The sequence below is a fragment of the Marmota flaviventris genome, chromosome 17, assembly GCF_047511675.1.
Source record: "Marmota flaviventris isolate mMarFla1 chromosome 17, mMarFla1.hap1, whole genome shotgun sequence".
In the NCBI taxonomy this organism is placed as follows: domain Eukaryota; kingdom Metazoa; phylum Chordata; class Mammalia; order Rodentia; family Sciuridae; genus Marmota; species Marmota flaviventris.
The window spans coordinates 32,568,452-32,591,525 of NC_092514.1; the positions used below are offsets into that span (position 1 = coordinate 32,568,452).

Consider the following 23,074-nt stretch of genomic DNA (forward strand, 5'->3'; position numbering starts at 1 on the left):
CAATATGATAGATCTAGAAGGGGTTTTTGAGAGCACCTGGTTCAGTGTTCTTATTTAAACAGGAAGAAACAGAGCTCAGAGCAGGAAAGCAACTGTTTGAGACCACAGGGACCTTTAACAGGAGAGAGAGGACTGGACCCCCTGTCTTTTTCCCCCTATATCATACTTGGTGCTTTCTCTATCTTAGCTCAGGCATTCCATTTCTGCTGTGTGTTCAGTTATAGATGGCCACGGTCGTAAAACTAATTAATGACCCTGCAAATCCCACAAGATTCTCTGAAAATTACAAACTAGAAAGAGGCATTATAAATATCAGTATGGTTCAATTCCATGTGCCCTTTCAATTTTGCTCAAGAGAACTCTGGGGCCCAAAAATAAATAATTCACTTTATGCAGTACTCAGGACATGAATAAAAAACAAAAAAGCATTTCCTTCTCCATTTTTGGTATTAATAATGAAGGATAACCTAAATTTAGGAGCTAGTACCTTTGTGGCAAAGCAGCTGAGATTAGGCTAAATCTTAGCTTTGAATCTTACAGCTTTTGTTAAAGCTTGGATTTCAGCCACTCCATGACTTGAGGCAGAAACTGTTTCAGTCCATGAACATCTCTTTGTTCACTTCTTGATTCCTATGATCCTGCTGCCCGAATGAACCAGGCTCCACCAACATGACAGCTTGGCCTTTAAAGCCGGATACTCAGGGCAGGCATATACCCAGTAAAATCTGAACTTCACATGGGAATCCTTCAAGGGCCACACTGCTCTTGTAGTCTCTCAGGCTAGACCTGTGAAGATTCTACTTTGTATTTGCCTGGGGTCTGCTGAAGTAAAACTCTAGTTTCAGTAGATGGTTTTCTCATCCATATCTCAGAGCAGAAAGAAGTAAACACTGGCCAAAATGATACTTTTCTGTAGACACTAGCTTTGGATCTGAGTTGATTATTCTAATATTCTTTTAAAGAAGAGAAAGTCTAAGAAAAATTGATACAATATTGAATTTATGTGATAATGTGAAAACATCATGGTTATGAGACATTAACCCAGCTGCAAGGCCTGAGCAAAGCTATAAACTCAGGAGAACACCTTTCCTTTGATCAGTTCTGTGTCTAGGGGCTTCACCAAGTCTGTAGACAGAAACACAGTCACCCAGAACTCTACAGCTTCTCCCAGACACACAGATCTTAATCACTCTGTATCCTCTCTGATCACATACAATGACGAGGTGAAGAGAATGAATTGCTGGTAAACACATGCTAATGAAACTGCAGACATGATAGTATAATGACCTTGATATATCATACATTTGAATATTGTACTGTCATGTGTAACTAATTAAAACAAATAAAAAATAAATAAATATAGTTTAAATCAAGAAATTAAAACAAAAATTTAAAAAATGACTTAAGTATTAAAAAAAAAAAAAAAAAAAAAGAAGAAAAAACTGCAGACAGCATGTCAGGGCATCATCCTGCTGCTTGCTGCTTCCAACAGAGAGAATGAGCTCTGTGCTTAAGACATGTAGGGGTCAAGAATTTCAGAGTGCTGAACTGCTGCAGTCAGGCCCAGCCAGTGTCTGAATCTGCACAACCTCCCAGGAAGCTTTCTGAGACAACACTTTTGACTCTGGCTAAAGCTGGTCAGACAGAGTGCCTGTGGCAAGCAATGAATATTTCTACATAGGCTGCATGTGGAAGAGTTATTAGGGAAGATGGGCAATAAAAACAGAGACAAGGTCATGTCCCTGGTCTGAGGAAGCTTAACCTCACTAAGAGCTGACATTTAGTGTGGCCTGACTATGTGCCAGAACTGGTCCCAAGCACGCCATGTGCATCGCGTTGGTGAATCCTCACAACAGGTGGCACTGGTTACATCTATTTTATAGTTGACGAAAGTGAAGTGATGCCAGGTTAAATATCTGCCTAAGGACTAATGGTTGCTGTGTTGCAGAAACAAGTTTCAGCTTCTGACCTTTGTGATTCTAGCGCTACCAACGTGAATGCTCATACCATATTGCCACTTTATAACCTGGACTGATGCTGGCTCACTCCGCACTTAATTTGATTCAAGAGATCTTGTCATACACAGATCTTACACCTGGCTTTGAATCTCATGAGAGAACACAATGTCCAATTGCACATGTTAATCTGCCCTCTAACTGAGAGGCATGACTGGGACCAACACAGCAGTGAGCTGTGAGAGATGAATCCTCTGCCACTCTTGACGAATTTGGTGGAAGGACAGGGTTTACGAAAGTATCTCGAATTATACAATCTTCTTACATGTTTTCTTAAGAGTTTACAGATAAAATGTCTAGAGAGGATTTATTTTATTGAATATGTGAATCATTTTTGATTAGCACATGCATACTTTGCATTTAAGTGGTATTTTGAAAGAATTAGGGGTAGAAGCCAGGCACAGTGGAACACACCCATAATCGACTCAGGAGTCTGAAGCAGGAGGATCTCAAGTTCGAGGTCAGTCTCAGCAATTTAGCAAGACCCCATTTTGAAATAAAAAATAAAAAGAGCTAGGGATGTAGCTCAGGCGTAAAGCACCTCTGAGTCTGATCTTCAGTACCAAAAAACAAAACAAAACCCCCAAACAAACTAGGGATTGAATACAAATATTATTGTTTTTCTTTTCATTTCTTTTTGTAGTGTTGGAGATTAAACCCAGGAATGCTTTACCACCCTTTGTGGTGCTGGGGAGGAGCCTACGGCCACTCATATGCCTCTACGATTGAACCATATCCCTAGCCCATCCCCAGCTCTTTGCGATTTTTGGTTTTTCTTTTAAAAGCAGCTTAAACTGCTTATTGAACTCAAATTGCCTATTTCAGATGGTCTGACTAGGTAGCAGCTGAAAAGAGGTAGCTGTGCTGTAGCACATAAGCCAATCCATCAGTGCCAAGGGGACAAACTAAGAGGAGCCTTAGTTTGTATAAAATTCAAGCAAGCAGGGGGAAGCTAGTCATGAAGATTCTTAGGGGAGGTGATCCGAGTTGCTCAGTATCGAACAGATAAGCCTCTCTCTCATAAGGGTCTTAGTCCAGTCACTGTGGGTTCAAACCAATCAGAGGCCTTGCTTCTCCCTCTGCTTGAAGTGTTTTCTCAAGCATCAGTCCTTGTAGAAACCTTCTCTGACTATTTAATCTAGAGCCATGACCCTTTCACACTCCAAAAACACTTTCAGTCATTTTATTTCTCCAGAGTAGATCTGTCCTAAGATATGTACTGGATCCATGACAAAAGCTCTAAGGCAACAGTCCAATATAAAGTTCACCTCACCTGTTCTGCTCCCACCATGCTAATTGGCTTGCACTTGAAGAGGTGGGTGATGAATTTGGGAATGAAGGAGCTGTGGAAAAAAAAAAAAAGAAGTGATAAATTAGGCATATGCTCTCTCCAGTAAAGAAATGCAGAAACTTTCTTCAAAGGCTTTACCCTTCCATAAGAAAACTGAGAATCAAGGTAGATACTATTGCTACCTATCAGCATCCCCTGCCTTCCTTTTATTTCTCACCTAGACCCTGGTTTTATTTAGGGTCTAGAAAAACTTGATCTTAAACTATATTGGTGATTTTTGTGTCTATGTGTGTGGTGCTGGGGATGAAATCCAGGTCCACGTATATGCTGAAAACTACTAAGCTATACCCCATAAATCCTCCTACGGAGGATTCTAATTAGCCTCAGCCAGTCAGAGCATGGCATTCTCTTGGTGACTGCTATGTGTCCTGGGAGGGGGAAGGACTTTACTGCAAGGTGGGGGGGCACTGTTGCATTTGGATGTGATGTCTATAGCTTCCAGTCTACCACCATTCTGAAGATGATGCCAGATCCAAAGATAGCAGAATAAACCACCTCTCAGATCTGTCCTATCTCAGGACTTGTAGTTAAATGAAATAAAAAACTCACCTACCATTTAAACCAGTTTGAATTAGGGCTTCTGAAACTAGTAGATATAAACACCCTAACAGATTTAAGAATGGAACATATATGAGGGCTAGAATGTAACTCACTGGTAAAGTGCTTGCCAGCATGTGCAAGGACCTGGGTTCCACACCCAGAAACACACACACACACACACACACACACATGCACAAAACAAACAAAAACAAAAAACAAAATATCCACCAATGTAGTTTTCCCAGAATCCCAGGCCAGGTATACCTAATAGATTTAAGAGTAGAATATACATGCCTATAATCAAGACAAGATCCAAAGTGAGGTGACCAGGAAGTGTCATAGGACTCTGGACCACAAAAGGAAGGCTGGAAATAAAGCAGGATTTGTAGGTAAAGATAAAGGCTGGCTAGTACCTATCTTCTCACTCTTCCAAAGCTGCTCCCAGGCCTGAGCCCTCCTTTGTCTTCAGTCTCTCTGCATCTTTTCCTTACACTGTACTCACTCTAACAGTAATGACTTCCTGGACATCTTAATGCGATAACTAACCTCCTCCAGACTAGCCTCACACTGGCCTCCAGGCTCAGTGACTGCAATGAGTTGGCGACTCCACCTGGTTGCCAAGTCAGGAACTGAGAGTTCCCCAAACTATTTCCCACCTCAACCCCAACATCCAATCAGTTACCAATTCTTCCCCTGAACTCCCAGATTCACCCCTGTTGATCTCCTCCCCAACTGTCCTGTCATCTGAGCAACGGAGCCCTTCCTTCCATCCTTCCTTCCTTCTTTCATTCCTTCTTTTTCTTTCTTTTTTGGTGCTGGGGATTGAACCCAGGGGAACTTTACCTCTGAGTTATGTCCCCAGACTTTATTATTATTATTATTATTATTTTACTTTTTATTTTGAGACAGAGTCTCACTAAGTTGCTGAGGCTGGCCTCAAACTTGCCACCTTCCTACCTCAACCTCCTGAGTCCCGAGCTCTTCCAATTATTTCCCACCTGGTCTCCCTGCCTTCATCCTCATCTTTTTAAGTCACCTGTTACCAAAACTCTTACAATGGCTGCAAACAAGACATTCCTTGATTCAGGTTTTTTTTTTTTTTTTGAGACAGGGTCTTTCCATGTTGCCTAGGCCAGACGCCAATTCCTAGGCTTAATTGATCCTCTTGCCTCAATGCCTTGAGTAGCTGGGACTATAGGCACTACTCTAGTGCCTGGTCACAACCTTGATTCTGGATTTTCTGTCCCCAGCCACATCATGCTGAACCCTGGCACCTCATACTTCAACCTGGTTGAGCTATTTGCAGATCCTACAATTCTGTGGGCTGCTAATACCTTTGTGCCTTTGCTTACACTGTCCCCTCTGCCTGGAATGCTCTTTGTGAGCCTTGGGGTCAGCACTCACACGACCCTCTGACCTTGCTCAAGGATGTCTCTTCTATGGAGCCTTTTCTCAGTCACCTCCACCATACTCTCAAGAGTCCTCAGGCCTCTAATATCTTACCTACTTTATTACACTTATTTGTTTATGTCTATTCCCTTGACTGTTAAGGCAAGTGGAGGCAGGGGTAGTGTCTGTTAAGTCAGATCACTTAACCCAGTATCTAGGACAAAGGAAATGCTCAAGTAAATGCACATTGAATAAATAATAAATGTTTTAATAACGGTAGCAGTGACTATTTTTTTTTTTTTTTTTTTTAGGTGTAGATGGACACAACTCAAGGCTTTTATTTTTATGTGGTGCTGAGGATCGAACCCAGGTCCCGGCTACACTAGGCAAGCGCTCTACTGCTGAGCCACAATCCCAGCCCAGCAGCGACCACTTTTTGAATGTCAGCTCGGTACCAGCACTTTGCCAGGAAGTTTACTGGGGACTATTTGGGAGGGACTGGAAGTCTTATAAACTAGAGTCAAACAAGTTAATGTGAGGTTGAATTCATGACTGATCAAAACTGTACCCAACCACTGTTAAAAGATTTGTCTTCACAAGAATGGGAAGTTATACTCCTGTATGTATAATATGTCAAAATACATTCTATTGTCATGTTTAACTAAAAAGAACAAGTAAAAAATTTTTAAAAAGAGATTTGTCTTTTTATCTCCAGTCCTGAATAGAGGAGAATCAGCTTAGGAGGAGGAAAGTCACCTGTGATTCAAACTGTGGTTTCAACCAGGGAGTGACTATGATGTCTAAACAGGAAAGACTGTCCCTATAGATACCAAATGGAGACAAAGGATCTACTGATGGTTTCGCGTTGGTGGGTAGCAAAGGGAGTTAGGGGAAAGAAATTTGAAGTCCAGGGGTCGGACCTGGGGAAAGGCCTAACAGGTCAGGATGGGTATGAACAGGAACTATTTAGAAGGAATTGGAAGTGCTGTAAACCAGAGCCAAACAAGCAACATGAGGTTGAATTCATGACTAATCACAACTGTATATACAGTGTATAACTTGTTACTTCCCACTAGAGTAAGTTGTGGCTGTGTCCTTGAACTGGCTCTAAGCACTAGTCTACAGGGCTTGGACTAGGGAAACAGGGACTCAACACACGTCTTTGGGGAAGAGGTCCCAGCAATGTGATGGGTAATTGTATTTGTATTGTTCTCATCTAGGTCCCAACTGGTGGTTCAGGACTCCAAGTTTAACTGCTTCTCCATGCCATACAGATAATGGTGGCTATTGCCTTTGTCTGGGGAAAGGTCCCTTCACAATCCTAAAACTGAGGTTTCTACAGTAAGGTTACGGTTTACCAGAATGGAAGGTACCATGGATTAAAATAGAAATATAGCCTAGATCACAGGCTGAGCTTTTCCAGATGTGTGAGATGGGCATCCTATTCCCAGTTCACTCAATATGAGCTTAGTAATAACACTAAAGGGCTCTGAGGGCTTTGAGAGAATGTGAGGCCTCTGCTTGGGCTAGCTAAGCAACTGACTCCTTATTCATCTAATGTAAGCTCAATCAGACCTCTGGGTGACCATGAAGGAGATTTCTAGTTGCAGTAAATTTTTACAGAGAAACTTCTACCAGTACTTATGGGGAATGTCACAATGTGATAAATCAGCAATACTTTTAATGCACATTAATGAGCATCCAGAGAGTGAAGGGAACGTCAACTCTTAGTTCACCTGCCATACTGCAAACATTAATGCTTCCCTGGAGAGTCCACTCGATCCTTTCTTGACAAGGTAGAAATTAAAGTTAACTCTACAAGCCACTCCATTATTGTTGCTCCTTAGGGATTTATTTGTGTCAGAGAGGGAAAGCCTTAATTGAATACACACTGGGAGAGATCTGGGGAAGACATAAACTTGGAGTCCTGAACCACCAGTTGGGACCTAGATGAGAACAATCCAAATACAGTAGCTTGGACAGGGCTGACCTTTCTGAAGCCCTTCCCTGAGAAGTTTGCCAGAATGTTTGTTTGATATTTGGTCAGAGGAGACACTGGCCCTGTACACTGCCTGGTCTCACAGGAGACAGTGCTACAGCCAGATGCTGATTGGCAAAGGACCAAATTATTTTCTTGCTTCAAAACTCAAGCCAGAAATGGCCACACACAGGGATGTGATAGGAACACATGTAGCTTACTGTTCATTCCATCTACCTTGGCTATGGAGTTCCCTGACTTGCTCTTCCCAATTTCTAGTACCTTCCTTGGACACAAGGACATCCAAAAGTGGATAAGTCTTAGCAGCTACAGTAATAAATACTATGGAGGAGAAGAAAGAGAAGACTCAAAAGAAACAGAATTGGTAGTTCCTACCCTTAAAAAAGTTTATATGAGAGAGACAAAAAGCACATGTGATCACTGAGACTAAGTTTAATTATCTCCAGTTGGGCAAGGGGTGGTTATGTCCACACAGTTCAAAATAACAGGGTCTCCCAACTCATTTTTGTTTGCCTTGATGTGGCTGATGATTGTATTACTGCTACTGTATATATAAACTTAAGTAGCAGACTTGGTTTTATTATTATGATCCCTGTGGGTACAGATTGATATCAATTTGCCTGCAGGTACCAGAACGAATTACAGTTGGATGGTAGGGACACCAGGACTGTGAGCATGTTGGGTTTGTATGGCACTAAAAGAACCCCATTGAGTATCATACTATAGCAGTGGGTACACATCATCAGATATCTGTCCAGACCCATAGACAGTACAAACACCAAGAATGAACCCAAGGAAACCATATATTTTGGGTGATAATGCATCAGTGTAGGTTCATCAACCCCAGCAAATGTATCCCTCTGAGGGGATGTTGATATTGGAGGACAGTATGCGTATGGGCCAAGGGGTACATGGGAAATCTGCTCAATTATGCTATGAACCTAAAACTGCTCTGAAATGTAAAGTCGATTTAAAATTTTATTTAAAAAATAAAAAAAACAAAGCAAAACAATAAGAACAACTCAGTGATGAGAATGCTCCAGGACTTACTTTGCAAATTTGATGCAGAATTGAGTGAAGTATTTCCGTGTGGAAGCCAGGTTGTCACGGATGATGGGGACATTCTGCTTAATGTGAAGAATGACAGAAGTGACATAGGGGCTCTGGTCACCAACATGTTCCACATTCTGCCACTGCATCTGAAATAGAGACAGGACAAGACCAGGCTTTAGACCCTTCAGAGAGGAAAAAAAAAAAAAAAAAGAGTGTTACCTGTTAACAGGAAAAGGAAGAGACAGAGTGGAAATTTGGTCATTATTATTACAGGAATTAGCCCCCTTTGTCTTGGGGAATTTTTTTCTCAGTCTATAACATAGAGACTAATCATGAGTAAAGACAAGCAGGTCCACCTTATCCTTGACAGGGAAATGGGACTCAGGCACTTTTCTTCTAGTGGTCCCCAGAATGCTTCAAATAGCCTTCCTTTCCCATCTAAATTGCTATCTTGTAAGAGGAACCTCATTAGGAGAGCCGATTGGACTGGAACAGGGACACAGTAACCTGTTCTCTGTCAACTGTTCCACCAATCAGGACTGTGGGAAAAAAGGGGAGAGACATCTACTTCCAAGTAGATGTGGCATGAGGTATCATAGGTGGCAGGGCTAATGCAGTCAAATCTGAAAGAGGATTAACTTACACCTTTCCCATGAGTAAATTGGGAGGAGTTTGGGATTCTTTAAAAAGAACACTAAAGTTGCTACAACATGTGATATTTACTTCAAAATAACCTGGGGTTGCTCTCTCTTTGCTTCCTGGCCACAATGAGGTGAGCAGCTTTGCTCCACCAGCTGCTTGTACCATGATGTTGTGCCTCACACAGGCCCAGAAACAATGGAGCTGGTCAGTCATGAACTGAAACCAGGAGCCAAAATAAATCTTCCCTCCTTTAAATTGATTTTCTCAGGTATTCTGATACAGCAATGAAAAGCTGACTATTACAGTGCCTCACCTCTGACTATATTTCTTCAGGTTATTGTGTCCCTATTCCAGTCCAATCTGCAGACTCAGGCCACATCCTCTGGCTCTGGAACCACCTGTACCATTTTAGGCTTCCCAGACCCTCTGCAGCCTAACATCAGTGTGTCTTTTGTTGCAAAGGCCACCTAACAATGGTTCAACAGTTAAGGTATTCAGCGGACATTTCACATTCACTATCGTTGTGTCATCCAATTGTCAAGCACTGGAGGAGTCTCCTCCAAAATCAGCTCAACCTCCCTCACCTCCTCAGGGTGAGACAAGTCTAGTAACTGAATGTGATCGCCTTCCAAAAAAGTTAATTTCCTCTTAACCATATCTTGGGTAATAGGAAGAAAGGGATGGTGTATGGTATAAGCTTATTTTAAAAATTTAGGAATTTTTTTTACTGTGTGTGTGGGGGGCGCTGGGGTGGTACGGATTTAAACCAGGGACACTTTGCCACTGAGTTACATCCTCAGCATTTTTTCTTTTTTATTTTGAGAGAGGGTCTTACTAAGTTGCCAAATTAGTAAAATTTATGATTTTAATTTATGATTGAATTTATGATTCTCCTGCTTCAGTCTCCCAGGTTGCTGGATTACAGGCATATGTCACCATGCCCTGATAAAATTTAGGAATTTTGCCTGACATTTCTTGACATAATGCTTCTTTTTCTCCCTCCAATGGCTGCCCCACCCACCTGACCCTTGGGTGCAGCCCGTTCAAAAGACTGGCCTAGGGGACTCAAACTCAGTTCTGGTTGTTGTTGAACTAACATGGTCCTAGATCACAAAGATAAAAACCACTTGATTGAGGACTCTGTTCTCTGGCTCCTCCACCACATGCCATGGCTAGCTGAACAATGGCCCTCAAAGATATCCATGTCCTAAAAACTAAATAAAAATAAAACACACAAAGCAATCTGGGGCCAGGGGAGGGGGCTGCAGGTGCAGATGAAACATGATTAGTGAAGCTGGGTGACAGGTACACGGGGTTCATTATATTGTTTTCTTTACTTTTGAATACATCTGAAATTTTCCACAATAAAAACATTTTAAAGGTGTGCATATAGAATCTTACATTCCTAAAGCCTTTGGGATTATGATGGGATTTCAATAAAGGGAAAGAGGATCTCTGGCAAACACTAAAGGCAGATCAGAGGATAAGTCAGTGATATGCGGAACAAGGAAGGAAAGAGCCTCGGGGACTACGTGGTTGACAGGTTTTGGGGAGATGATAGTCTTTGGCCATGAACAAAAATGAGCTCAAGTTCTGACACCCTAAGGAGAATTAGGAGTCATGTCTGGAAAACAGAAGCACCACTGCAGGGTCTCTTTCCCCTTGGGACACACAGGGTGTGGGGGGGGAATAGGGTATCATTGGTTCCCAGCCTGCCCCAGCTGGCAGGGACCGGGCACTGGGATCCTGACAAGAGCAGGAACGTGCTGGAGAAGTCCTGCTGAGTCAGCCTCTCAGTGGAGCTGGACTGTCTGTTAAAAAGATCCCAAGCCAAAAACAAACCATAGGCTGTTCACAGGAGGAGGCCAGTAGTTCTGAGCCTTGATGTCTCTGGCAAGAAAACACTATTTTTATAGAGCTCTTGGGGAAAGGAAAAATTCAATACCGAGAGAACTTGTTTAAAAGAATCCTATTGTATGTGGATGATTCCCCAGCCCTGGGAAGCTCAAAGGACTCTGTTCTGTCCTAATGTTTCTTCAGGTCAGCAGTTACTGAGATTCTAAGACCTTTGGATATGTGTAAGCACAGAACCATAGAAAAGAAGGAAAGGAGCTCCATCTTCATTTCACAGATGAGAAAACAAGACCCAGGGCTGGGGTGTAGCTTAGTGGTGAGGCCCTGGGTTCAATCTCCAAAACCTTTGTGGAAGTGGGGTAAGGGGGAAAAAAAGCCCAGAGACACCAAGAGCCTATGCAAGGCTTCACAGCCAGCTCCAGACAGGAAAAGGAAATTCTTTCTTTTTGTTTTCTTTTAAGTCAGGTCTTGTTATGTTGCCTAGGCTAACCTTGGACTTCTGGGAACAAGTGATTTTCCTGTCTCAGCCTCCTAAGTAGCTGGGAATACAAGTGTCTGCCACCAAACCCTGCAGGAAAAGGAAGAATTTTTACTGGGGGAAAAACAGAAATAAACAATGGAAAAGCAGTAGAAAGCTCTAAAATGAACTGCTCTTATATTTGACTGCTCTAGTTATGTTTTCCTCATTATCTTTTACCTTGAGAGGTTCTTTTTCCTTTTGATATTAAAGATTTGACCCTTCTAAACAATGAGCATCCTAGGTGACTGTCAATGAGCTCATAGGGTGAGGCCAGGACAGGTGCTATTAAGTCTATACTTCATGTTCTTTTCCCAAGCTTTGCAGCAAGACTTGGAGTAGAATGCACTGGGTAAACACAGAACTGAACAGGGCTTGATGTCCCCAGTCAACATGAAGCTCTTCCACAGAAATGACTACTGCATTCCATGTTGGCACCACTGCATATTTTTATCTCAAAATAGCTTATAAATAATTATCTAAACATTACAGTTTTCCACTCATAGAAGAAGACCATAAAAGGAGGTGGAGACATACTCTGTCGTTGGCTACAAAGCAGCTCTGAAGCAGGACAAAGCATGGGATGTGGGATTTCTTCATGTTCCCACTGGTTAGTTTGCCTGTGCCCCATTTAATTCCTCTTGATAACCACTGATGAAGACAGTACGTGGCCACATTTGGAATATATGTGAAGATATCTGGCTCCATTGGTCAAGTTAAAAAAAGTATTAGGGGCTCGGATTGTGGCTCAGCGGTACAGCACTCGCCTTGCATGTGTGCAGCCCTGAGTTTGATCCTCAGCACCACATAAAAATGAATAAATAAAATGAAGGTATTGTGTCCAACTACAACTAAAAAATAAATATATTTTTTAAAAAAGTATTAGCAAAAGTCAAGTGGATTCATGATTTTAAGTTTTATTTATTTATTTTTATGTGGTGCTAATGATTGAACCCAGTGCCTGATACGTGCCAGGCAAGTGCTCTATCACTGAGCCACAACTCCAGCCCCTCATGATTTTAAATTTAAGCTAGGTTAGTGAAGTAAGAAAATGATTTAATGTGCTAACAAACAATGAAAGTTGATATTACCTTTATTTTTAGAAATGTGCAAAATACAGTTAGTAGTGATTCTGTCCAGCCATTACTTCAAAGGTTGATGTTTGCCCTCAGTCATCCCAGATGACTTAAGGGTTGAGTTCTAACTCAAATCGACAAAGAAACCCATGTTATGATCTACCACCATGCATATGTCTTTGCCAGGCACTGTATATACATCAGTTCAGTTACCATTCACACATGGTCTCACTCAGTTCTCACAATAATCTCATAGATGAGGAAATGAAAAAAAAAAAAAAAACTCAAAGAGATTAAGTAACTTCATCAAAGTCATGTAGCTAGTAAAAGAGTTGAGACAACCAGGTCTGTCTAAAGCCCAAGCACTATGTTAGGATTCTTGTTAGACAATTGTCAAAAACTATCTAACTAACTAAACAAACAACAAACAAAAGCATTTAACTGGGACTTAGTTTAGGGTAAGCTCTGTTTCTCAAGGAGAAGCTAAAGAAATATACAGACATCAAGCAAAGATCTCATCCGAAAGATCTATTAGCAAAAGTCAAGTGGATTCATGATTTTAAATTTTATTTATTTATTTTGCAGCTTGCGTTGGAGAACAAACATCATGAAAAGCTACAAGAATAATTAAGATTTCGGACATTTAAAAGTTACCCCTCTACAATTTAAAAATTTTCCATTTGTGCTTTTTGTTTAGAGGGTGGTGGTGGGACGGAATGGGGTTGAATACCACATTGTGTTCAACTGGTACTGTAAAAACAATCAGAAACAGTTTATAAAAAAGTAGTACCAAAGATGCAAGGAAACCAAGATAGTATTAGTGGAAGCTTTCAGGACCCCATATTTAACCACAGGGAGAGAAGTGGAGCCCAGAGCATCTCCAGGGATCTATTTCTGCTGCCTTTAGTGTGTGGTTCATGCTGACACTTCCCAGGGAAGCCTGGGAGATAATCACTATTCCCCAGAGAGCCCACTGTAGCAGAGAACTCTGACTAATCCATGGATCAGACAACACAACTAGCTTACTATGGATCTTGTTTTTTTTCTATTGCTATATAAAGCTTGGAAAGAGATTTCCTGAGAAACGAATTTCCTTCAAATGAAAATTTAAATTCCCACCTATTAATTTTGATCACTGAATTAGAGAGATACAGAGCACAGTCTCAAGACATTTGGACTTGGGAACATTTCAGGCAACTGGGGTCTAGTGCTGTGGTTTAGGCTGCTGAGTGAGCTGTGGGTCCCAAGCCAGGGACTTTACTCAAGCACACATGCACACACTCTCTCTTTAACTCTTGTTTGGACTACTTTTACTCTGACAGTAAACATTTGTGATAGTTATAGGTACCTTCTGCATACACACCACTGGACCAAGAACTGTGTGGGCAACAAAGAAGAGAAGGAATATTTATGACCACCTACTATGTACCAGACACAGAGGCTGACACTTTCACATGAACTTACTACTTATAATGAAGGGGGTATTTTTACTCCTGCTGTACAGATGGTAAAACAGAATGGCAGACATTGGGGACTTGTCTAATGAGGCAAGTTAGTAAGACTGAGGTCAGGATACTGGTTTGCCAAACCCCAAAGTCCATGTTCTTTCCATTTTATGTTGTTACTCTTCAAAAGAACAGCTACCACCCTACATGAACCTGACATTAGCTGGGGGAACTGGGACAAGCAAAATCTGCATGCAGAATGAGGGTGAGGAACAATAGTGTAGGATTACAGGTGAGAATAATGGTGATGATGATCATGCAGAGGAGGAAGAAGGAATTACTTGTTTCCCCTCTTTGCTCAGGGATACATGTTCCCTAACTCCCAGGGGGAAAAATTAAGATGATCCCAAAGAGAAACTGAAGTAACCAAGGGTGTAAGAAGATATATATGTGTTTTGTCTGTATAAATTTCTATCCACTGCTGGGCCAATGGGAAGGTGATTTCATACAACCTTTCTTAAAACAATTTGAAAATATCTATAAAAAATCTTAGCATTCATCACATAAGCTTTGATCTCTGCAATTCCCTCTAGGGCAATGGATTTGAAGTTAATAGTTATGAATATTCAGAAAAGAAAATTACATATGCACGAGACTGCTCACCATCAGACTATAAATGTGAAAACCTGTAAATAAATAGCCATGAAGAGCAAATAGATTAAATACATTTTTGTTTTTGTTTTTATTTTTATTTTTTTGCATAATGGGCCTCAGGGGATGGAACTCACTGCCTCATGCATGCTAGTGGCCCCAGATCAAACACATTTTAAGGGAAACAGCAGTATTTGGGATGAAGAAATGCAGACTTGACTATGTGTGTGACACTTCTAAGTGTGTGACATGAGCAAGTTACCTAATCTCTCTAAGTCTTAGCTTTCTCATCTATAAAATTGCAATGATGATAATATTTATAATCAATTATTAAAAAATAATCCATAGAATGCTGTTAATACAGTGCCTCACACATATTAATTCCATGATAAATGTTAGCTATTGGTATGATTTTCACAGTAAATATTTTGTACTGTGGGACACTATGCAACCACTGAAAATATAACTCTGGATTAAATGATATAGAGAGCTATTAAAACCATTAGCAGAGAAAAATAGGTATAAAACAATGAAAATAATGAACTTTTTTTTTTTTAAAGAGAGAATTTTTAACATTTATTTTTCAGTTTTCGGCGGACACAACATCTTTGTTTGTATGTGGTGCTGAGGATCAAACCTGGGCCGCACGCATGCCAGGCGAGCGCGCTACCACTTGAGCCACATCCCCAGCCCATATGAGCTTATTTTTATTTTTAAATGTGTCTGCATAAAACAAAAGTCTGAAAAATATAACTGTCAATTGGAATTACAGGAGGTTTAAATATTCTTCTTTTTCAAAATACCTGCACTTTCTAGAATGAAGGTGATTTGCTTTTATCATAGTAAAAATATTTTTTATGAAATAAGAAAGATGTATCCTGATTACATGGAAAGTGAATGTAAAGACTCCTTATCCATGGTGTTCTGTGGGCCTTCTGAAATAGACCTGCATTTTAATGACAGAAAATGAAAACAGATTTGAAGACTGTTCTAGCTATTTCAAAATGTCTGTGGTGGATAGTAACAGCTTCCTAAATTAGTACATGTTCACAATCCTGAAACCTAATAGAAATTACATGCCAGACTGTAAGGAAATTTAATTTATTCTGTTTCTTTCTGTTGTTACTGTTGTTTTCTAAAATTACAATTAATGAGAAAAAGCTCAGTGGGTTTGATTTTGGACAGAGATTTAGATTCTTTCAACCTAGTAAGAAGCCCTCGTAAAAAGGACACAGTAAAGAGAGGACCATGGGAACAATGGTCCCTTTTAAGGAGGTCATAGATAAAAAAAAAAAAAAATTCCTACTTTTTAAGGCTATATCCAGATATATTAACTCCTAAGAATTTGCAGAATTTATGTCTAAGGAACCAAACTCTTTATATTTAAACCACAACACTCCAAACAACCACTTTCTCAAGAATCAGGACACTTGGCTTTATTTCTGGCTTCACTACTATAATCTACATGATTTGGCATAATATGAGAAAGAGACAGAGATAGAAGAAAGAAACAGACAAATGTATCAGAAGGACAGTTCATTAATTTTCAGAGGCAATACACAAAGCCGGCAGGAATACTTGCATTGGTTACTCAATACATTTTCTCCCCCATAGGAAAGTCATGTATACAAGAAAAATACATATCCATGGGATATCAAGAAAAGCTGAAGACTGATACCTAACACGATCACTGTGAACACCTAGAGAGCTCAAAATCAAGGATGCATGAATTCTCATGTGAAGCTAGCAGCACTAGGCCCAAGCTGTCTTACCACTCTTCTACTTTAGGCAAGTTATGAAAGCTGATTTTGTGAAGGTTGCCACATTTGCCAGAAGGACTTGTTCTCTCTCTGTATGTGAGGCATGGGACAGACAGGAGTCTGAATGGACAGACATGAGATTGAATCCTGGATTTGCTAGCTAAGAAATCTTGGATAAATGACTTAACTTCTCTGTGTTTCAGTGCACTCTGTGAAAGGGAGAAGTAACACAGCTACCTTCTAAGTTTATCAATAGAATTAAATAACATAGGCACTTGGGTGTCTGCTTCCTGGTAAGTGCTCAACAAAGAGCAACTTATCATCTCATAAAGCTCATCTAAGGAAATAATATGGGGAAAACAAGTTGTCTGAAAGGTAATTTTCATAACTTATCAGTGACTACTGTGACCTCAAAGTTAGTTTCAGAGGGACCACCAAACTACTACCGTATCTTGATTCCTCCACTTGATCTTGGCCAGTTTAAGGCTGCTCCTCCATATGGTTTCAGCCAAACTTGCCCACCCTGAAATTTTCTCTCCTTGTCTAGCAGCAGGGCTCCAGCCCTCACCTATAGGAGTTAATTAGCATTCCTAATTCTGACCTTTCTTCAATCAGCTCTAGGAAGCCACTTGCTGAAGATGCTACTTAAGTATACTGAGGAATATCACATCACCTTCACTTGATATGTGCCTAAAGATTTCAAGGAGTTTATGACAAAGCCATACCTACAGATGTTCATTTTACTGGCTCTATCCATCTCCATCTGCTCAGTAATTACCTGTTTCACTTTGTCACTATTTTTGTCAAATGGGTGTCCATGGTCCTTAGTTCTTTCTTCTTCCTGTCTTCAGGAAGAAGTCATTCAGAGAGTGTTGCTATAAAGCAAATACTGTGCTATGCCATCGACATCCAAAAGGAATAAAACAAAATCCTCAAGTTATTCAAAGTTTAATAGCAAAGACAGGATATGAAAATAATTGTATAACAGAGAGATAGTGTAAGGGTTGTGATATCTTCAGAGTGAAACAGGAATGACTTTGGTGTGACAAGAAATGGTGACATTGCAAGAGACCCAGAGTTACCAAAACAATATTGAAAAAGAACAAAGTTGGAGGACTTATCATTCCTGATTTCAAAGATTATTACAAGGCAATAATAATCAAAACAGTGCGGTACTGGCATAAGCACAAACATATCAATAAATGAATAGAACTGAGAGTCCAGAGAGAAACCCCTACAACTATGGTTAGCTAGTCAAGTCCATCCAATGGGGGAAGTATAATCTTTTGAGCAAATGGTACTGAGAAAGCTGGATATCCACATGTAAAACAAAAAAGTTGAACCCTTACCTCACACCATATACAAAAATTAACTCAAAACAGATTGAAAACCTAAATGTAAGAGCTAAGACTATAAAATTCTTAGAAGAAAACACCAGGTAAATATTTGTGATTTTGGATTAGGTAATGGTGTTTAAGTCCCCCACCTCCAAACATACACAAACACCAGGTGGTGCACACTGGCAACACAAGCTACTCAGGAAGCTAAGGCAGGATGATCACAAGTTTGAGACCAGTCAATTGAAACACTATCTCAAAATTTAAAAAAATAAATAAATAAAAGGGGTGATGCTATAGGACAGTGGTAGAGCACTTGCCTAGCATGCACAAGGCCCTTGATTGAATTCCCAACACCTCAAAAAAATTAATAAATAAAGTATTCAGCAACATTAAAGGACATTAACAACAGACAACACACAGAATAGGAGGAAATATTTACAAATCAGATATCTGCTAAAGGATCCAATAGCCAGACTATAAAAAGAAATTTTACAACTCAACAATAGAAATAAAACTCAGTTTAAAACAAAACAAACAAAAAAACCCCTCAGTTTTACAATGAGAAAAAAAGATTTAATTGAAAGAGGATATGCAAATTGCCAATAAGCACATGTAAAGATGTTTTAGTTACCAGGGAACCGCCAACTGAAAACAAAATGAGATATCTATCACACTCACAAAGAATGGCCAAAATTAAAAAAAAAAAAAGGGGGGGGGGAATAAATGTTGCCAAAGATGTGGAAAAATCAGAATCCCCATACTTTACTGGTGGATAGCCCAGTCACTTTGGAAAACAATCTGGCAGTTCCTCAAAATGTTAAATATAAAGTTATCGCATGACTCAGCAGTTCCACACCTAGGCATATACTTAAGAAAACTGAAAACATGTTCATCCAAAGTTGATATCATTATTTGTAAACATTAAAAAAGTGAAAATAATTCCAATGTCCTGTCAGGGACTAGAAGGAAATTCTCCTTCAAATATTAGCCTGACAGCCCCCTGGGAGACATCCTGCCTGGGAGGCATCCTGCAGCTACCTATCTCCCTGGAACATCCTGCGGTTATCAGGATCATCAGACATCTTGCACCTGGCAGTTTTACCACCCACATCCAGCAGTTGTTGATTAGAGAGCTTCCCCATCCCCAGCATATAAATACCCCTGTGTGAACAATAAAAGTTTGCAGCTTGATCAGAATTTTTGTCTTGCTGTCACCTTTCGTGTCTCTTGTCCCTTCATTCCTCCCCATCTAGGTTCGCTGCCCACGTTGATGTGTCCTGCCAGACGGGACAATGTCCATCAATTGATGAACAAATAAAATGTGGCATATTCACATGGTAGAATATTATTTAGTCATAATAAGGAATGAAGTAGGGACTGTGGGTAGCACGGTGGTACAGTGTGTGCTTACCATGTGCAAGGCCCTGGGTTTAATCACCAGCATTTAAAAAAAAAAAAAAAGAAATGCAGTACTGATGCATGATATGTCACATACCACACTATGCAAAGTGAAATAAGCCAAGCACAAAAAGCTGCATATTGTATGATCTTATTTACATAAAAATGTTCAGATAGGCAAATCTATAGAGACAAAGTCAATTAATGGTTGTCAGGGGAGTGGGGAGTGACTGCTATTGAGTATAAGGTTTCATCTTGGAGAGATGAAGATGTTCTGGAATTAGTGGTAGAGGCTGCTTGACTTTGTAAATGTACTAAAATTTTATACTTGAAAGGGAGTGAGTCCTGTGTTATGTGAATTATATCTCAATTTAACAAGGGGAAAGATATTAAAACTGCATCATAAAGAGTATGCTTGTTGGATAGATAACAGTGGGAAGAGAATTTTAGGCAGAAAGAATGGAATGAGAAAAAAGATGGATGCCACAATAAAGCAATGCACCTTCAGTAAAGGGAGAATGACTCCAAGACTGGAGCACGGGGAACACAGAGAGGAGGGGCAAAAACAAAGCTAACTAGGTAGAGACGGAACAAATAATAAAAGCACTATATATAAGCCAGTGAAGGAGGAGACCATGGGATACCTTGGTCTCCTCTCAGGACAAAGACCTAACTGCATTGCCGGACTCATTCCATCTTGTCAAGAAAGCCTTCTTTCATCAACTCAGAATCATCTAGCAACTACTCAATTTTGAAGCCCCATTCTCATTTTCTCACCACTTATAAAACGCATCTATTTACATCATTGTGAGTTTGCTCCCCAGCGGAGTACACATGCCTAGAGGGCAGATTGCTTCCAACCTTGATCATGCTGGTCCAGGACACAGTACTCTGTGGAATTACTAAGATGTTTCATGAGACTGGCAATTTTAATAAAACTGAGTTTCCTGACTTCACAAACCATTACTCACATGGCCACCCTATTGGAACGCCTGCCTAACCAAATTCATTCAAATCCTTGCCCTCTTTTATTCCAATGCCACTTGCTTGCAAAGGCTTTTCTTGCTCACCCACCTGGGTATAAACTCTCCCCTTTTTGAAATTCTGTACTTTTCTTACAGTACTGATTCCACCATGCCTTGTACTGCAGTTTTTTGGACATTACTCTCAACACAAGCATTACTCCTTGCGTACCAGAACCTATACACCTTGAAATAATGTCTATGCCTTTCCTGACTTCCTTGCAACTCCCAGCACTGTGCTAGGTACAGTCTAAGCTGAACTGTTCAACCTGAAAGAGGGATGATGAAATCAGAGACAGAAATAATCATGGTCATAAAAGTGTTTAAAAATCCTAGAGGAAACTACACGAAATGGGATGCAGGCACAAATAATGGAGTGTGTATTTTGAATCAATTTGTGACCACTTGGTGTGTTTATTTTCATCACATGGATTTCATTTTGCTACAACTCCAGAAGATCAGACAAAAGGTAATGACCTTGCAGCTGCTGTGTTCCCAAGTCTGAGGTTTTCTATAATATAAACAAAAGGTTCTGGAGGTATGGTCTCTGTTAATACTTGCCAGTGTGGGTCTGGGGGAGAAATGGATGGTGGGGTAGGAGGCAGCTGGAGGGAAATCCACCTAATGAACTGACAATTCATATAAGCAACACCTGGAGTGTTAAACCCCCTCCAAGTGTTATTTTACAAAAAATACCCCAAACAACACCCCCCCCCACACACACTCTTCCTTTGGTAAATGTAAAAATTCTTCCACCAGCTGCATTCTAGGCTGAAATGTGTGGCAGTTCAGGAGTGATGGCAGCTGGAAAAGATCTCATTCAGGATGTAGTGACCACTCACTAGCAGCTATACTAGCAGCCAGGGGATAACTGGAGCCTACAAAATGAATCCTCATAGCCATATTCCTTTAAGGAAATGGATTAGCCTCAATCTGCCTGCTCAAAGTGCTCTGCTTGTAAACACTGAGGATACTGAAAATACTTATCAGCATCTGATTGGTGAAAGGATCAGCTTTTCAAATAGAAACTTCGTGACATCAACTTTTTCACAACTTCCCATTTCATCCTTTTTTTTTTTTTTTTAACAGAGAGCTAGAATTTACCTTTATTTATTCATTTATTTATGATGCTGAGGATCAAACCCAGTGCCTCACACATGCCAGGGAAGCGCTCTACCACTGAGATATCGCCCAAGCCCCCACTCTTTAAAACTTTTCTAAAGACCATGTTTTGCTTTTAGTTCTATTATTGTTAAATTTTTTTTTTAAATTTTGTTTTAATTAGTTATACATGACAGTAGAATGCATTTATGCACTTTGATATATCATACATAGATAGGATATAATTTCTCATTTTTTTGAGTGCACATGTTGCAGAATCATATTGATCATGTAGTCACATATATACATCCAGTAATAATGTCTGTTTCATTCTACTATCTTTCCTATTCCCACATCCTCTCCTCTTCCCTCCCATCATTTCCCTCTATCTAATCTATGGTAATGCTATTCTTCCCTAGTGCCCCCCACCTTATTGTGATTTAGTATCTGCATATTAAGAAAACATTTGGCCTTTGGTTTTGTGGGATTGGCTTATTTTGCTTAGCATGATACTCTCCAACTCCAACCATTTACTGGAAAATGCCATAATTTTACTCTTCTTTAAAGCTGAGTAATATTCCATTGAGTATATATACCACATTTTCTTTATCTATTCATCTATTGAGGGACACCTAGGTTGGTTCCATAGTCTAGCTATTGTGAATTGAGCGGTTATAAACAATGATGTGGCTGCATCACTAGAGTATGCTGATTTTAAGTCCTTTGGGTATAAACCAAAAAGGGGGATAGGTCAAACGGTGGGTCCATTCCCAATTTTCTGAGGAATCTCCACACTAATTTCCATAGTGGTTGCACCAATCTGCAGTCCCACCAGCAATGTATGAGCGTATCTTTTTCACCACATCCTTGCCAACATTTATTGTTGCCTGTATTCTTGATGATTACCATTCTAACAGTAGTCATATGAAATCTTACAGTAGTTTTGATTTGCATTTTTCTAATTGCTAGAGATGTTGAACATTTTTTCATGTATTTGTTGATCAACTGTATTTCTTCTGTGAAGTGTCCGGTTCCTTAGCCCATTTATTGATTAAGTTATTTGTTTTTTGGTGTTAAGTTTTTTGAGTTCTTTATAGATCCTAGAGATTAATGCTTTTTCGAGGTGCATGTGGTAAAGATTTTCTCCCAATCTGTAGGCTCTCTCCTCACTCTACTAATTGTTTCCTTTGCTGAGAAAAAGCTTTTTAATTTGAATCCATCCCATTTATTAATTCTTGTTTTACTTCTTGTGCTTAGGAGTCTTGTTAAGGAAGTCAGATCCTAGGCTGACATGGTGAAGGTTTGGGCCAATTTTTTCTTCTATTAGGTGCAGGGTCTCTGTTCTAGTGCCTAAGTCTTTGATCCACTTTGAGTAGATTTTTGTGCAGGGTGAGAGATAGATAATTTCATTTTGCTACATTTGGATTTTCAGTTTTGCTAGAATCATTTGTTGAATAGGCCATCTTTTCTCCAGTGAACGTTTTTGGCTGTTAAATATTGATAATTACTGCAAAGCCAGATTCAGGCCAAATGTCTGCTTCCAGAACCTTGTGACATGGCCACTACTTCTGACAAGACAGAAGGAACTAACACTTATTGAGCACTTGCCATATAACAGGCACCAGGCCTGGCACCCTCTTCTTATTTCATCCTTACAACAACTCTAGGAGGCAGACAGCCACATTTCACATACAGAGCAGTTAGCGGGTCCAGACAGGATAAGTCTTTCACTCAGGAGCCTCAAAGGAAAAACTGGAAGAATTAGATTTGTCTGACTCCAAAGTCAGGGTTCCTTCTATTGCTCTCTGCCACAACTACAGGATAATATGAGCCAGGGAAGTTCTTCCTTCAGAATTTGCAAAGATGCTACAAGAGCCCGTGATTCTAGAATAGGCATTGGTAAACTTTTACCAAGTGGCTT

The 23,074-nt window shown here is 40.1% G+C and overlaps 1 protein-coding gene across 4 annotated transcripts in view; it reads right to left on the reverse strand.

Moving 5' to 3' along the window:
• Positions 1–23,074, reverse strand: part of Vps53 (VPS53 subunit of GARP complex) — a 145,043-nt gene that overhangs the window by 15,214 nt on the left and 106,755 nt on the right. For all 4 annotated transcript variants that reach the window (XM_027924437.2, XM_071603931.1, XM_071603932.1 and 1 more), the window contains 2 exons: positions 8,345–8,493; positions 3,289–3,358 (listed from right to left, as the gene is read on the reverse strand). In XM_027924437.2, the coding sequence (XP_027780238.1) occupies positions 3,289–3,358; positions 8,345–8,493 (219 nt within the window). The remainder of the gene's footprint in view (positions 1–3,288; positions 3,359–8,344; positions 8,494–23,074) is intronic.